This window comes from Delphinapterus leucas, chromosome X, assembly GCF_059928025.1.
Source record: "Delphinapterus leucas isolate spDelLeu-1000000601 "Yukka" chromosome X, BTC_Dleu_Yukka2, whole genome shotgun sequence".
NCBI lineage: Eukaryota > Metazoa > Chordata > Mammalia > Artiodactyla > Monodontidae > Delphinapterus > Delphinapterus leucas.
In genome coordinates, this window is record NC_143150.1 from 99,120,177 (window position 1) to 99,135,804 (window position 15,628).

Genomic DNA, 15,628 nt, shown 5'->3' on the forward strand with positions numbered 1-15,628 from the left:
CTGACTGGAAACCCTCCAAGCTGGTTTCCAAAGAGCCCCTCTGTGCTTTCATGTTGTATTTCTGACAGACAAATTAACTTCATGGACTAAGATACATGTCACTTGTCCTTCATCAGTGTCACGCATCATATGACATGTTGGACATTTTCTATGATTCTTTGATGCTCACCCATTACACAAAAGGAAGCATGAGACAGGGGACTGTTAAGTCAGATTAATTGCTATCCTTTATGTTGAGGCTTTTCATTCAATTCCAAGAAACTTAGTACTGTAATGACCAAATATTTCTCATATTTAATGTCAGAGAAATGTTATGCTATCATGGACTTGTTAACACTGCACTTCCTATCTCTACCACATTTATGTTAGTCATGGGAATGAGGTTATTTCCTGTTTGAGGATTTCTATTTCATTGTCCATTTTACCCGTAGCCCAATTAAACCTCCTAAAGATTTCCCATGAGTTATTTACACCAAGTTTAAGGTCAACACTTATAAAATCCACTAGAATACTGTATTTAATTTCTGAGTCTCAGTCTCCTTCTATAAAATGGGGATAACTATGCTAACCCCACACTGATGGTTGTAACCATGAGACATAAACGATGCTGCTACTGATGATCAACAAGTGTTACTGACGATGGTCACTTGTTTTTTGCTGTCTAGCATCCACTCACCATTTTTTTTTTTTAGTACTACTGTACCAGGATTTCTTTGGGGGCAATACCACCTTCAAGGCCAGAGTTATGCTCTGATTGTCTTAAGCCACTCAATGTATCTCACCTCCCTAGCCAGAATGATTGGCTCAGGATGGGCAAATAATGTAATGAGAATTAGGAACCAGAGCCAGGGCACTGGCTGGACTATTGGGAGGAGGAGGAACTCTCTCCTCTCCTGGACAGTGTGAGGCAAGGATGAGAGGTTTGCAGCTGTTGTGGTGTCCAAGAGAAGCAGACGTGGAGCTAGTGAGGGAGGCCCACACTGCATGAAGTCTGCAAATGAAGCTAACACAGAGAAGAGAGACCAAGAGACTCCAGGGCCTTGCTAAGATCTGAGTATCTGGATCAAGCCATGCTTGATAATCACTGGCCCATAATTTCCTTTTATTTTTTTGAGTAGTATGAGCTGGGGTTTCTGTTAATTGCAATATAAGGACTCCAATGTAACATAAATACTACCTAGCATTTAGTGAGAAGTTTACAACGTGCCTGACACAATACTGAAAACATCACATAGCAGGCTTCATCAAGCCTCACAGCATCCCTATAACTGATGTCCAATTCTTTTATCACCAGTGAGAATACCAAGGCCTGGGAAGTTAAGTAACCTGCCCAAGGTTACACAGAGTCATGAAGCCAGGATTGAACCCAGGAAGTCTGATCTGCATCCACTATCTTTACCATCATGTTCTTTTTGCCCTTCTCTCTATAAAGAACAATCTTTGGTTACGTAAATGTGACCTTTATTCCACCTCACTTTTGACTTCAAAAACTACTGTAAATGTAGAGATATCAATTGCACAGAGTGAATCTCAGGTACTGTTGGTTTAGTTTAGAACATACGATAGTAGCATTTAATTTCTAGAACCAGCTTTGAGATTTCTTCTTCTGACTGTAACTCAAGACCTGGGTTCTGAATCTCAAAAGTAGGAATGTAGGAAACCAGAAACTTTAGCTGCTGGTCACTTCCTCATGTGAGCTAAGGCAAGAGCACACCTGTTCATGTCTGAATTGTGGAGAATGAGGAAGAGAGAGAATGTTTTGAGACTGATCGTGCTCTATGGAGCTGTTTTTGTCTATGTGAAAATGAACGCTTTCTCTTTCTAATAGGATCATATAATGTATTCTTTTGTTTATCCATGGCAACCTTCGAATGACGACTATATTTTTAGTAGATCAAATTAATATGATATATGATTATGGGGCTTGATTTTACAGACAGTCTGTATCGAAGAAGAAGGATTTCCAAAAGAATGGATTTACATTTATTATATTATTCCAAAATTAGCTGCACTAACCTTTTCAGATTATCACTTGACAACTGGAAGTCTCCAGATTCTTTAGGCCTGTGACATCAGTTTTGCTCATTACTTGTATAACTGTTTGACTCATCTGGAAGCATTTCCTACCTTGGGCTGAAGGACAAACCACTCATCACTTGGATTTTCAAAGTTCCATGAGTCAAAAGGAATCTCCACCTCCCCAAGGAAGCTGTTCCGTCCAAATCGATCGTAATGCCAGACTGAGAGCTGCAGAGTTCTCGTTTCCAGCTGGGTATGGCTGATGGTATACTGCAAAATCAGATTTACAACATCACACTCCATAAGGAGGACTCTGCCCACTTCTAGGACAGGTTGAAATTTACTACCACCAGCTTTCAGATCAAATACATTAGTAATATGAACAAAACAAACCCAAGAGAAAAAAATCTTCATTTTTCTTCGTTTCTGCTACACCCGAGGTTCTATTCCATAAAATCATTTTGTGTGAGCCTTAGCACGGAACCATATATCAACAGACTGTTTGCGGGGGGGGGAGTCGATAAATTTCAGATATTGTATAAAAAGTGTCAGGTGATGAAGCTTGTCCCCTTTTCAGTTTTACCTGCTTTTCATTTGCCTAATTATTTTGTCAACAACTACTTTGTAAGCACAATGTTTAATATATCAATTCTCTAATTTATCTGTCTTATTTTAGTTATAACAAGAAGCCCCAAATCCAGGATAGACTGACAGTGAGAAACTTGCAAATGCCAAACTTCATAAAGTTCAGCCTAAGTGCAGGGATGAATCGATATATACGTAGGTTGAGCAGAAAGGAAATATTGTTGGCATGGTTTTGCCTTTTCCAGCAGAACATCATCCAGGGCCACAAGCCCATACACCCTCAAAACCTCCTGATTATCCTAAGCAAATGACCACCTGGGACACGCTTCAGACTGACTGACTCCTGATCTCGGATTTGCGTCTACACCCATCCTTGCTATTCCTGGCATGATCAACCTGGGCTCCCTGCTTCCTGGATCTGCCACGTCACTCTGTTTTTCTCTTCTGCTTGGGCTCATCTTTGCTATCTTGTCATGGCTGCTGGATTCACCCTCTGCCTATATTCATTCATTTTCACTTTGATCTGTTTTGATATTGGTTCCTGCTTTCACATATGACCCCACCGACACATACCCCAACTCACCAACTTCCTCCTATGGTAGACTCTGACTCCATCATTCTGGGCACAAGATCCATAAATTACTCTGCAACTGGCAATAACGTCTACATCCCCATCTCCCTGGATCTTTCTTACCAGGCTAGATTGGTCCAGGGTGAGAGAAGAGGTTACGTGGAAGCCTATAGGGAAAAGTCATTTCTCTAGAATTGGGGCCTGGGTCATCTCTTATCTGGGCCACTGTCTCTGAGAGTTCTGGAATCCGGCCCTGCATCTCCACTGTTCACTAACCACATGCTTAAATTTAGCCAGATTCCAAAACCCTTACAAGAAACAGCACATCTTCACGCTGTGTTAGCAGAACAGTGATTGGGTACAGACCTGCTATGTTACTGTCAAAACTGTGACAAACTTCTTTCAGGGGAAACTAGAAAAAACACAGTTTTCCCAAGGGTGAAACATACTTTTTGACAGGATGTATCAGGTCAGATGTAATTTTCCTGGATTGTCTCTACTTAAGGTGCAATTTCAGGAGCACCAGAGAAAAACAGATTAAGAGTGGTTTACATTTTTCTTTTCCAGAAACAGAAAGCCAAGGGTATCACATTAATTGATTCAAATTCTACTTTGCTAAAATACATATAAGCCTTGACATGCAAATCCTCTGTAGTTTCAATGAGACTGTAAACTGTATCACTAAAGTTACTCTGAGAGAATATTTATTTACCTTCAGTGTTTCATTGAATTCTGGATTGGTGCCTGTTCTGATTCTGGTCTTGCGCTTATTATTTCTAGACTTGTCAGGAAGAAGGTATGACTTGACATAACTGTAGATGGTAAAAAAATAAAGAAATGAAAATAATTCTTGGGAAACATCTACTTTGCAAGAAATGCTCGGGGACATCAGTGAATAAAAGAGGCAAAGGGAATAGGCTAGTGAGTATAAGAGACAGAACCAAAGGGAATGTTGTCTACATAACAGGACACCTTGAAATATAACTCTGGACCTTCAATAAGAGAGAAGCAGTAAAGTCGAGTGGTAGAGGGTGTGGGCTCTGGAGTCAAGCCAGCTGGGTTTGAATCACTCCAGGCCTCACTGGTTTCGGTGAACTCAAGAGCTTACGTATGGCATTGTGAAGATAAAATTAGCTGAGCCATACAAGAAACTGACATATTATACTACTCAATAAATGTAATCTATTATTATGATCAATGGTCTCACAAAATATGGGGTTATTTTCCTCTCCACTCAGATGTCAGGACTTCTGATGGGTGGAGTCAATGGCCATGGATGGATGAAGAAAAATGGTGCAAAGAGGAAATCACAACAGCAATTCTACCCAATACCTTGCCTTGAGCGGTCCCAGGAGTCTCTTGGAGTGAAGCATCATGGCAGACTCAGAAATGTACAAGATTGAAATGTAAAGGATGCTACCAGAGTCCTGAAGCACATCTTCAGGATGGGCTTTAGATGATCCCTTTCCATGCTAGTCTAAATGATGGTATTGAAGCTCTGAAGCTCTCTGATATTTAGCTGAGGAGGTAAGTGGACCAATCTGTACTCAGAATCCATCTGTTTGTCTAAGTTGGAAACAGCTTTGCTGAGTTGTTTACTGAACCTAGGTCATCTTTATGTAGAGAAAAGGTGAACAGCAGGTCTGAGACTGCTCTCCTTAGAAATGCCTGCTTATAAGTTCGGCTCTTGGCTGGCATGTGGGAACCTGGATTTCAGGAGGATTCTCATCATTCCCAGAACAGATATAAGTGGCTCACTGTGACTAAAATATTTGTGGAAATAATATGGCTTCTGCTGAACCCCTGCTTTCCTTCTGGGAGACTGGGAATTTGTTGTTATATGCCCAGTTGAGTCTCTCAATGAGCTTCCCTGGTAGACAACACTTCACATGTGTTGCCACAATTTGTTGCTGGAGGACTTAAGCACCTTAAGCGCATCCCATGTGACTCCACTGGGAAAGGATACTTGGAAGCTTAAGCCTGGATTCTTTAGAACTTTGCCACATATGCCTTTTCCCTTTGCTGATTATGTGTGGAGACCTGTGAGTCCTCCTAGTGAATCATCAAACCTGGCAGTGGTCCTGGGAAGGCATGGCATATCTTTGTATCTAGCTTCTTTCCAATGTGCTATACTCATCCCTGCCCTCCCGGGCTCGTCCCTGAAATCCTGAGAGCTTCAAAATTGCCCTCTCAAGTTGTTCAATTGGGTGAACAGCTTGGTAATTTTCTCTGGAGTGTTTCCCAGAACAAAAATTAACAGGATGCTCTTATACATCCTGGGGTGTGCCAATGTGTCAGCCTTCTATCTCAAAGAGCTGCCTCTGTGTGAACTACAAATCTGTCAGTCCTGAGTCACGCTGAGTAATAGCTTTTAAAAAATCTGGGAGTTCCCTGGTCATCTAGTGGTTAGGACTTGGTGCTTTCACTGCCGTGGCCCAGGTTCAATCCCAGGTCGGGGAACTGAGATCCCACAAGCCGTGCAGTGCTGGAATGGAATGGAATGGAATGGAATGGAATGGAATGGAATGGAATGGAATAGAATAGAATAGAATAGAATAGAATAGAATAGAATAGAATAGAATGGAATGGAATGGAATGGAATAGAATACAATACAATAAAGTAAAATAGAATAGAATAAAATAAAATAGAAGTAAAATAAAAAAGTAAAAATCAGGTAACCACGAATGCAACCATTATACATGCACATCAAAGAATATTTAGAAGTTTGGCACAGGAAGAAAGTGACGATCAACTTTCTGAATCTAGGGAATGCTAAGACGCTTCTGAAAAAGAAACACACGTGACAAACACACATACTCACATATGCAGTGACCGAAATAGTCTAAGGAATATGGTATATGCTTACGCATCTGTCCTCTGTTTCTTTTCATCTCCTATGGCCAGATTTCTGCAATTCTTGACAAAAATGTAGAGCCCGCCAGTTTTGTAGCAGTAGCTGATGTGGAGAAGGATTTCCCCGCTGACCTTCACGTTGCCATAGTCTCCTGTTTCACTGTAAACACTCATCATGCTGTTCAGGCTGGTCTGAAATAAACAAGATGAAAAGAGGCATCTAGTGTTATGCTAGTGATCTCTTCACAGAGGTTACCTCCCTTCATTCAGTTACAGTTCCCATTGTCTATAAGGAGCAGGGAAGTTTAGGGTGAAAGGAAGAAAGCAAAAATCGCTTGTCTTTCTGGTATTGTATAAAAGCCTGAAAAAGGACAAGAACTAGGACCATTAGTAAGGAAGTCAGGAAACTTGCTGAGGGGAAGCATTATTGTCTTCTCGGGTTAGTGAATACCCTGTGTTTATTCACTGCTTCTAATGAATACAGGGTCATTGAGGCATTTCCCATCATATCTCTTTTCCTCATCCCTGCAGCATTCTCCTTTTTCACTGGTAGACTCAAGGTCAATCTACTTCAAGGTCTAGAATGCATTGACCAGGACAAAGAAAAACTCATTTCCTATTTCTGTGCTAGCATAAGCCACAAGCTTCTCTCTCTGACATCTACCTAGAGTACCCCATCAGTCTCTGGGAAGCCAGAACTCTAACCGAGCAAGACCCTATGCAGCCTTCCCAGGACAGACCCGCCCCCATATCCTCTGCTATAGCTCCTCTCTGAAGCACCCAGATAAGAGTATCAGATGCACACTTCCTGAGTTGTTTTACAGATGCTAAAACTCCCACCAAATTGGAAGACATTAACTACTTGATGACCAAGAACATGTAGCCCCCAGACCTTCTGGAGCCTAAAGACTGCACACCATCAACCAGTCAGAGAACTGTGCACAAGCTGATCACATACCCTGCAACCCCCGTCCCTCACCTGGCCTTTAAAAATGCTTTGCTGAAACCCCTTGGGGAGTTCTGGGGTTTATAGAGCACCAACCACCTGTCCTCCTTATATTGGTGCTTTTACAATCTACACTGTACTTTCCTTCACCACGATCTGGTGTCAGCAGATTGCCTTTACCGTGCCCAGGCAAGCAGACCCAAGTTTGGTTCAGTAACAAAACTGCATCTTTAACAAGGGCATGCCAGGAGAACGTCACATGCCCATAGCTGTCAGGCTCCCCCCTGAGCAGCCGTGCAGCCACATGGGTAGTAATAAGACCATGGCTTTGTACACATCTATAAAATAGCAACCCACAAAACAGAACACTAAAGAAGAAAATAACACAGCAACCAATAAATAAAATTAAAATGTAAAAAGAAACTCTATCCAAATGTACCAGAATGAATGAAGTTTCTGATGACACACTAATAGCAAGAGACATATTTTAAATTAAACGTAACAAAATTATCCTGTAGTACCAGCAGCACAAACTCTATGTCTTAGCAACACGACTGTCACAAAAGGCCACCTGGAAGGCTTTCAGGAGTGACCCAGGAGTTTCAAAAGCCTGTCTGTGAACCACTGGGAAGGACTATGGTGAGTGCAAAGAGAGTTTAGACTTCCTACTTTTTATACTTTTTTGTTTATACATAAAACAAAAGTCATTACCTTCCTCCAATTGCTCAGAGTAGAGACTGATCAAAAAACACGAAGTGGGTGATGTGGCTAGTATCTATTCCAAGCTTAAGTCAAGGGCAAGGGCAAACCAAGGATTCCATAATTATGTGGAGATTAAAACTTAAAGAAAGCCAGTGAGTGACCTACTTCATCTTTTTTATTCATAAAACAAAACATCAAAATTTTCATGATAGCAAGTGTCTTTGAGCAGTGCTTTGCAAACTTCAATTGCATATAGGTCGGGACTTCCCTGGTGGTCCAGTGGGTAAGACTCCATGCTCCCAATGCAGGGGGCCTGGGTTCGATCCCTAGTCAGGGATCTAGATCCCGCATACGTGCCGCAACTAAGAGTCCACATGCTGCAGCTAAAGATCCCACTTGCCGCAACTAAGACACGATGCAGTCAAAATGAATAAATATATATATTTTTAACTGCATATAGGTCACCTGGGGATCTCGTTAAAATGACGATTCTGATCTATTCAGTCCCGGGGGGGTCTGAGATTCTGCTTTTCTAACAAACTCCTAGGTCCACAGCTCCCAAACTGTGTGTCTCGGCATCCCAAAGCAGCAGAGCCAACTCACAGGGGCAAAGCAGGATATTTTAAAATTTCAAGGGAAACACAGCGACAACTACCAGACACCATGCAAACTACGAACAGTGGTTCACAGTATTAACATTAAATTCCACCTTATTCTTTTCAATGAAGTCCTATCTACGTGAAGCTGAGTTTGGGGCAGTTGCTATGACAAAAAGCAAGTATTGCACAAAAATCAACGGGGAACAGGAAATGAAAATGATGCTACCCAATCAGATTCCAAGATCTGACAAGTCATGTAGTGCCCATCAGGCACGCACATCCCATCAGGGGCTATTTAAGACTGGAATAAAAATATTATTTTTCTTTCAAGTTATGTATATTATTTTTTCAAATGGCTACTAAGTTGTTAGGATCCCAGTACTTATTAAATTTGTTTTTCAAGCTAACTACTTAATAAATGGGCTAGTCAGGTATTACTTTGGGCCTAGGAGTGCTATGAAATTATCACTGAGACACTAGGGGCTCTGTGAGCTGACAGCGTTTTCCAGTCTCTGTCCCAGGTGATACAATACTGCTGGTCCACGGACCATGCATTGAGCTTCAAGGGCTTCAAGAATAAGCCTCAACCCCCTCACGTTACATATAAGTAAAGTCTGGCTCACAGAAATTGTTGGCAGTGCCAAGACACTGTGACATAAAATTCGTATTTTATGGCAAGATAAGAAAAATTTAAACATAAAAAATCTTCTTTACCCTTTGGCCTCCTCTCTCCCCACACTGTACATTGTGTATCTGTATTATGCATCGACCAGACCTCCCCCATTCGCAGAAATAACTGCTCAACGACAGAAAGCAACATTCTCCTAGCATCAATAAGAAACTCAGTAAAAGATAACATTCCTTCTTGCTCTTGTAAGGGGACATGATGACACTTAGATCTCAATTGTATAAACTGTCAATAATACATCATTTAATGTACAGCCCTCTGTCTCAAAAAACTTATATAACTGTGCCTTGAGTTCACAAGGGTGGAACAGTTCTTGGAGCTTTTGGAGATGCTGTTTCTGGGTTATAATCCCCAATTTGGCTCCAATAAAATTTCCCATTTCTTTCTTAGACCGACTGATTAATTTTTTTGTTGAAAACATAAAGCCAAGATTTCAAGATTATTAGTCTGAGGACCTCTCCACCATACCTCACTGCCTCCTTGTATCACTGACTTGTATCTACACCACATTCCTCTGTCGCCACTTCTTCAAAGAGGGTCCTCTGTAAGCATGACATCCATATATAGAAAAGACAGTTTAAGGACCCACAACTGCTGAAGCTTGGGAGAAAATGAAGAAGTTACAGAAATTTTACTACTAACCAAACTTTACGCTCTTAACCAAGCCAATGCTGTGAGTTAAACAGAGATGTTTACTCTAAAGGTGCCTTGTTCGTGGTAAATCATTTTAGACCACGTATCTTTTCACTGTTCCTCAGATTCTAATGTTTAACAAATGTTCTTTCTTTGGAATACCTGGATTCTGATCATGTTATTTACCTTTTAAAAGAGAACCTCTGGTTAACTGTATACAAGCCAGAAAGAGACAAATGCTGGACAAATTGCCTACCTAATTAGATTCCCTGTACCATGAATTTTGTGAAGTATGGTTAGAAAAAAGGAAAAGCTTGAACACTCACAGTGTCTGAGTCAGCATCAGGCACACTTAGGTAGGTCCACTTCCTGTCAGAGCCTGCTTGAGAATTCTTTAAGGAAGCCACCCAAAGGTCAAAAGAAAAAAAGGTATTAGAGCAACAGACAGAAATCAGAGAAGCAAAGACAAGACTTGTAGGCATATAGATGGGTATAAGGACACGGGAGCTCCTAAAGCTCTCTCAAAGAAGGGTTCAAACACCAAAGTAAGAAGGGATTTTATTCCGCAGGCAGTGGAAAGCTATGGACTTGATGTGTGAGTAGGAGAGAAACCTACTTGGGTACATGTTTTAGGAAAGTGACTGGCGGTAGAGTGGAGGATAGTTGGGGAGTTGAGAGAACGGTGGCAGGGAAATTTAACAGCTGAGAACTGAGATAATTCATAGGCTTCCGCTGACGAGGCCCTGAACTAGGGAGTGATAGGTTTTAAAACATGGGTGAGGGGCTTCCCTGGTGGCGCAGTGGTTGAGAGTCCGCCTGCCGATGCAGGGGACACGGGTTCGTGCCCCGGTCCGGGAAGATCCCACATGCCGCAGAGCGGCTGGGCCCGACAGCCATGGCCGCTGAGCCTGTGCGTCCGGAGCCTGTGCTCCGCAATGGGAGAGGCCACAGCAGTGAGAGGCCCGCGTACCGCAAAAAAAAAAAACACCTGGGTGAGGAGAGGTTTTTAAAGTAGGAGAGGGAAGGAATCAGAAGCCTTAGGAAAAGCCATCACAAAATTTGAGTGAAAACTACTCTGTGGACAAAGAGCAAGCAGGAGACTATAATGACTTTTAAATCACTATCACGCGTTTTTGAAGAACATTATTCTCTCCTTTGGAAATGCACAGAAAATCACCGGAGGAAGACTCTTCCAGCGCATGCTAGAGAATTGCTTACGGCTGACAGGCCACTTGCTAGACTGTGGGTGTTTGCAGAAAACCGAGAGGACGCTAAGTCATCAATGCCTTCTTCTGTCTCTTCCAAGTAGTCCTAAGGAAGGATGGGAAAAAATATCAGTGGTTTGGTTTATTTCTTTCCTAGAAAGTCTTTTCACTTAAAAAACCACTTTCTTAAATACTTGAAAAATCAGATACAAATATCTAGAAATCACCCCATTCCTAGGTTTTTCTCTTTTGCCTTCCACTCTGATGGTACCTGAACTGCACCATCAGAGGATTGGGGTCTCCTTCCTAGGGATGCTTGCCTTATGGAAAGAATACGAAATTTGGAATCACACAGACCTCGGCGTTCGATTCCTACCTCCCTGCTCACTAAAATGATTCACTTTGAGCAATGTACTGAAAGTTATCTTTTAATTTAAAAAATTGGGGCACATTTGTGTGTGTGTATATATACCGTCAAAATGGGGAAATGTATCTTGAAAATCTCTCCAATAGAATAAACTATTTTAGATACTAGATTCTTGTCCAAAATCCCAGATTCTACTTTTCTTCCCCCATTGTTTTTTTCCTGGTTATTTAAGTAATACATTTTTATAGCAAAAAGTTTAAGCAATGTAGATAAATTTCAAGTAATATAAAAAACTTATATCTCCACTAACATTAATGATCAAACTTTAAAAATTTTTGATGGTATGGATAGGATACACACACACACACACATACACACACACAAATGGATTATATTATGCATACTTTTTTTTTTTTAAAATCACGGACACCTTTCTTTTTTGCTTCTCCTCTCTTCCCTGGCACTCCTCTCACCCCCACATGTGAAACTAATATTTTGCATCCTGTTGGAATTACATTCTCTTTTATTTGATGCTCCATATAAGTGAGGTCACACGGTATTCGTCTTTCTGACTTATTTCACTTAGCATAACGCCCAAGAGGTTCATCCATGTTGTTGCGAATGGCAGGATTTTATTCTTTTTTGTAGCTGAATAGTATTCCACTGTATACACATACCACCACTTCTTTACTCATTCATCTATTTACTGATGGACACTTAGGTTGTTTCCATGTTTTGGCTATTGTAAATAATACTGCAATGAACATGGGGGTGCAGATATCTTTACAAGTTAGTGTTTTCATTTTCTTCAGATAAATACTCAGAGGTAGAATTTCTGGAGCATACGGTAGTTCAAAATTTTGCAAATTTTTTGAGGAACCTCCATACTGATTTCCATAGTGGCTGCACCAATTTACATTCCCACCAGCAGTGCACAAGGATTCCCTTTCCTCCACATCCACACTAACACTTGTTATCGCCAATCTTACTTTTTTGAATTTTATCTTATTTATATTTTTTATATAGCAGGTTAATAGTTATCTATTTTATACATATTAGTGTATATATGTCAATCCCCATCTCCCAATTCATCCCACCACCACCCACCCGTTACCTTTGCTAAATCATTCTTTGGCTGTTTTTATACGTTAGTTGTGAAGACTAATAGGAAGAAATTATTGTATATCCTCACTTCACTCTCAACTCATCCTCACCTCAAAGTGGACAGGTTTGGAACAAGATTGTGCCCTTTCTTCATGATCATTAGACTCTTCCACACCCAACTTACCAAGTCTTTGTCTGAAGCCCCAGGGACAGACTTGCTTCTTAGGCTTACAGTATCCTCTAAGTCTTCTGTAAATGACCCACTCAAATCTAACTCAGATCGACTCCGGTCTGGAGGAAGGAAAAAGAAAGATGTGAATCATCTTGTTTTGTTAGAAGGGTTCACTTTTCATTGCGAATGTTTCATCGCTATTCCAATTCTTTCTCGGCATAGGGCATAGACAGTGTCATGAAAGCAACAGAGTCAGTACCTTCGTGCTGGTTATGCTAACGTACTTCCATTTTTTAACAGTATTTTGAAATTTCCTTGGACTGACTTACCAACACTGATGTGTTCATTTCTCCTTTGAGCATAGGAGGGCAAATGCTCTACTATAAAATACTAACGTTTTAAGCTGTTTAAGGCTTCTGCTTTGCTCATACACTTTGGAAAACTCTCACAGGATGGGCCCTTAAGCTTACCAAAAAAATAAAACATTAACCATTCTTTATTTAAATATTTAGAGAATCTACTGTGTTTTCATATTTGACACAAAACGCAATGAAATGATACAGCAAGTTCCTTTCACACAAAAAGGGAGTGGCTGTAGGGAAACTGAGAGGAAGTTCTATTTCTTTAGGCACCACAACATTCTTTCATGAGCAGAATTTCTTGCTTTTAAAAATATAAAGAACAATGCAAAACTCAGTAATGCCGTGGATAGCTTACCAAGACACAGTTTATTTCCATAAAACAGTTCTATGTCAAAGCACTGCTGAGATAGAAGAGTGGCTTATAAATGAGAAAGACTGAAGACAGCAAGAGAGCGATTAAGTTTGAAATGATAAATGACACAGAACTGCTTAGCACGGCACCTGACACAGAGGATGTACTCAAAACACAGGACCTACTGAGTAGAAGTAGTAGAAATGCACGCTATGAGGTTGGCTACTTTAAAATTTTTCATTTAACGGGTGAACCGATTTTCTAGTCCTGGACAAAATGCAACAATAAGCATGCACATTTAGACAACCCTTCAGGGCTACCTAGCTGGGAGAGGCTCTCCAACTCAGCACAGAGAATCCAGCCTTAGGCTTTAGGTAAATATCATCGAGTAAGTGGCAATTTCTTTCTGTTGAGGATTTTGTCATGATTTCAAATCTACACGTGGGACACAAACTTCCTAATTATGACATGTTTCCCTAAAGAGTTTCCTTATTCGTAGGTAATAAAATCGCAACATAAATAATCTCTGCTTCACAGGGCTGTTGTGATACTGAAGTGAAATGATACTTTTGAAGGTGTCATACAAATGAAAAGGGTTATTAATAATCCCTTAACGTTGCTTGCAAAGAACTCTTTATTTAAACCATGGAATAATGATTAATCTGTCGAGATACAGGGCACTTCTGACGCCCATATCAATGGAACTACCATTTCCTTGAACTCTGGGCATGTGTCTATCTTTTGTATCAAATGAGCCAGCTGTATTTCCTGCACTCCTCTACTGACATTTGGTATAGCTCGGACACTTGGCAGTGATGACTGTATACTGTATACTCCTGCCAAATCCAAGATTCATGGATTTTGCATGGAATGCAAGAGGCTTTTCAGCAGTTCTTATGGAGTGGGCCTCCCTCCATGGATGATTATTTTCTAAGGCATGAAACATCCATTTAATGCCACACAAGGGAGTCAACTCCACCCGATTTATTCATGTTTACAACACAGTAGTCATGTGGCAAATACCCACCTGAGGAGAGGGAGGCCGTGGACACTGCTATGGAAGGTGCGCCAGAAGTTTTTCGGTGATGACTCTTTGTGTGATCCTCAGAGGTGCTTTCAATGGCAGCCAAATCCATGGAATTTTCAAAACCGTGTTCCTTCTCACAAAGTAGAAATGGAAAAAAAACCCAAAACCCGTTATACTGACTGTAACTGACTTCCAAATCCTTCCATATAAATATATACCAGTATAGCCACATCTATGTCTATTACTCTTCAGGAGGAGCAAGCTGATATCTGGAGTCCATATAACTCTAAAACTTACTATCAATAATTACTCTCTAAAATATATACTAAGAGGTTTGCTAACTAGCACAAAAGGTGTTTGAAATAATTATTCATTGACAAAATTAGTGAGTGTTCTAACATATGGTTAGCAGGAAAGTTGGTATTAATACAAGTACCTCCAAACTTAAATGAACCATGTATAAGAATCTGGCAAGCTTCATAGCCTCAGAGTAGTGCTCGGGGTTAGAACTCTGTTTGGTCCCACATTTGTCCTCACGTTCTCTCCTCAACCACCCCTTACTTCCAGCACCCCTCACTTAACAGAAGACCATGCCACCTTTCCCATCTAGTAGGCTGGGTTATCAGAACAGCGTTGCTTACGTCATTATTGGAACGAAATTTCATGCAAGGCACTTACTAAAGTTCATAAAAGGATAAAGAATGGGGACTTCCCCAGCTTACAGGAGTAGGTGATTTATTTATTTTTTTTGGAACCTGCTTGCTAATACACGCTTGCACACGTGACAGAATTCAGACACTTACTTTCATTATAAAGGAAAATTCTGTCCCGACTTTGCCTGTGCCCATAGGGGCTTCACAACTGCATCATTACAAATTTGCTTGAGTTTTGAAAAACTAATTTTGGGCTTCTGAGAACTGGGCTGAGGTTAAGTTTCCATGAAAATGATACCACGGTGTGATAATGATCGAACCTAAGAGAGACTCTTTCGTTCCCCCTTCCGTAAACAATCAAAAAGAGCCTTCAAAAGTCCTACAGAAAGGCATTCCCTTCTTGTTGCCCTATCTTTACCCCATACCTTAGACACTGAGGAGATGTTAATGAACTCATTCGGGAAAGATGGAACTCTCACTTCCTTAGCATGCAAATCAATGCAGCTTCAATATAGACTGGTTTTGATCTTTGAGTATCCTCCAACACATACTACCTGTAGCAGGAGGAATCTGGCTCCTAACTTTTCTAGTTGCTACAGACCACTAAGGTTTATCAAAAGACTGTGATGGAGGTCAAAAGGATAGGTCCGTTTTCAACACCTCTTCAAAAAGTTGGTCACACATGGATTTCTCCAATGAAGCGAGACCAACTTGCAATTACGTTGACAGCAAATTTTCGAACTGGCACCCTGCGGTATCATTAATATTGAGCACTAACAGGCCAATTAA

General features: G+C 40.8%; 1 protein-coding gene across 1 annotated transcript in view; it reads right to left on the reverse strand.

Moving 5' to 3' along the window:
• Positions 1-15,628, reverse strand: part of SYTL5 (synaptotagmin like 5) — a 102,339-nt gene that overhangs the window by 12,744 nt on the left and 73,967 nt on the right. The window contains exons 7-12 of the mRNA XM_089904638.1: positions 14,187-14,319; positions 12,458-12,564; positions 10,816-10,908; positions 6,043-6,221; positions 3,888-3,987; positions 2,128-2,289 (exon numbers count right to left, since the gene is read on the reverse strand). Coding sequence (XP_089760764.1) covers positions 2,128-2,289; positions 3,888-3,987; positions 6,043-6,221; positions 10,816-10,908; positions 12,458-12,564; positions 14,187-14,319 — 774 coding nt within the window. The remainder of the gene's footprint in view (positions 1-2,127; positions 2,290-3,887; positions 3,988-6,042; positions 6,222-10,815; positions 10,909-12,457; positions 12,565-14,186; positions 14,320-15,628) is intronic.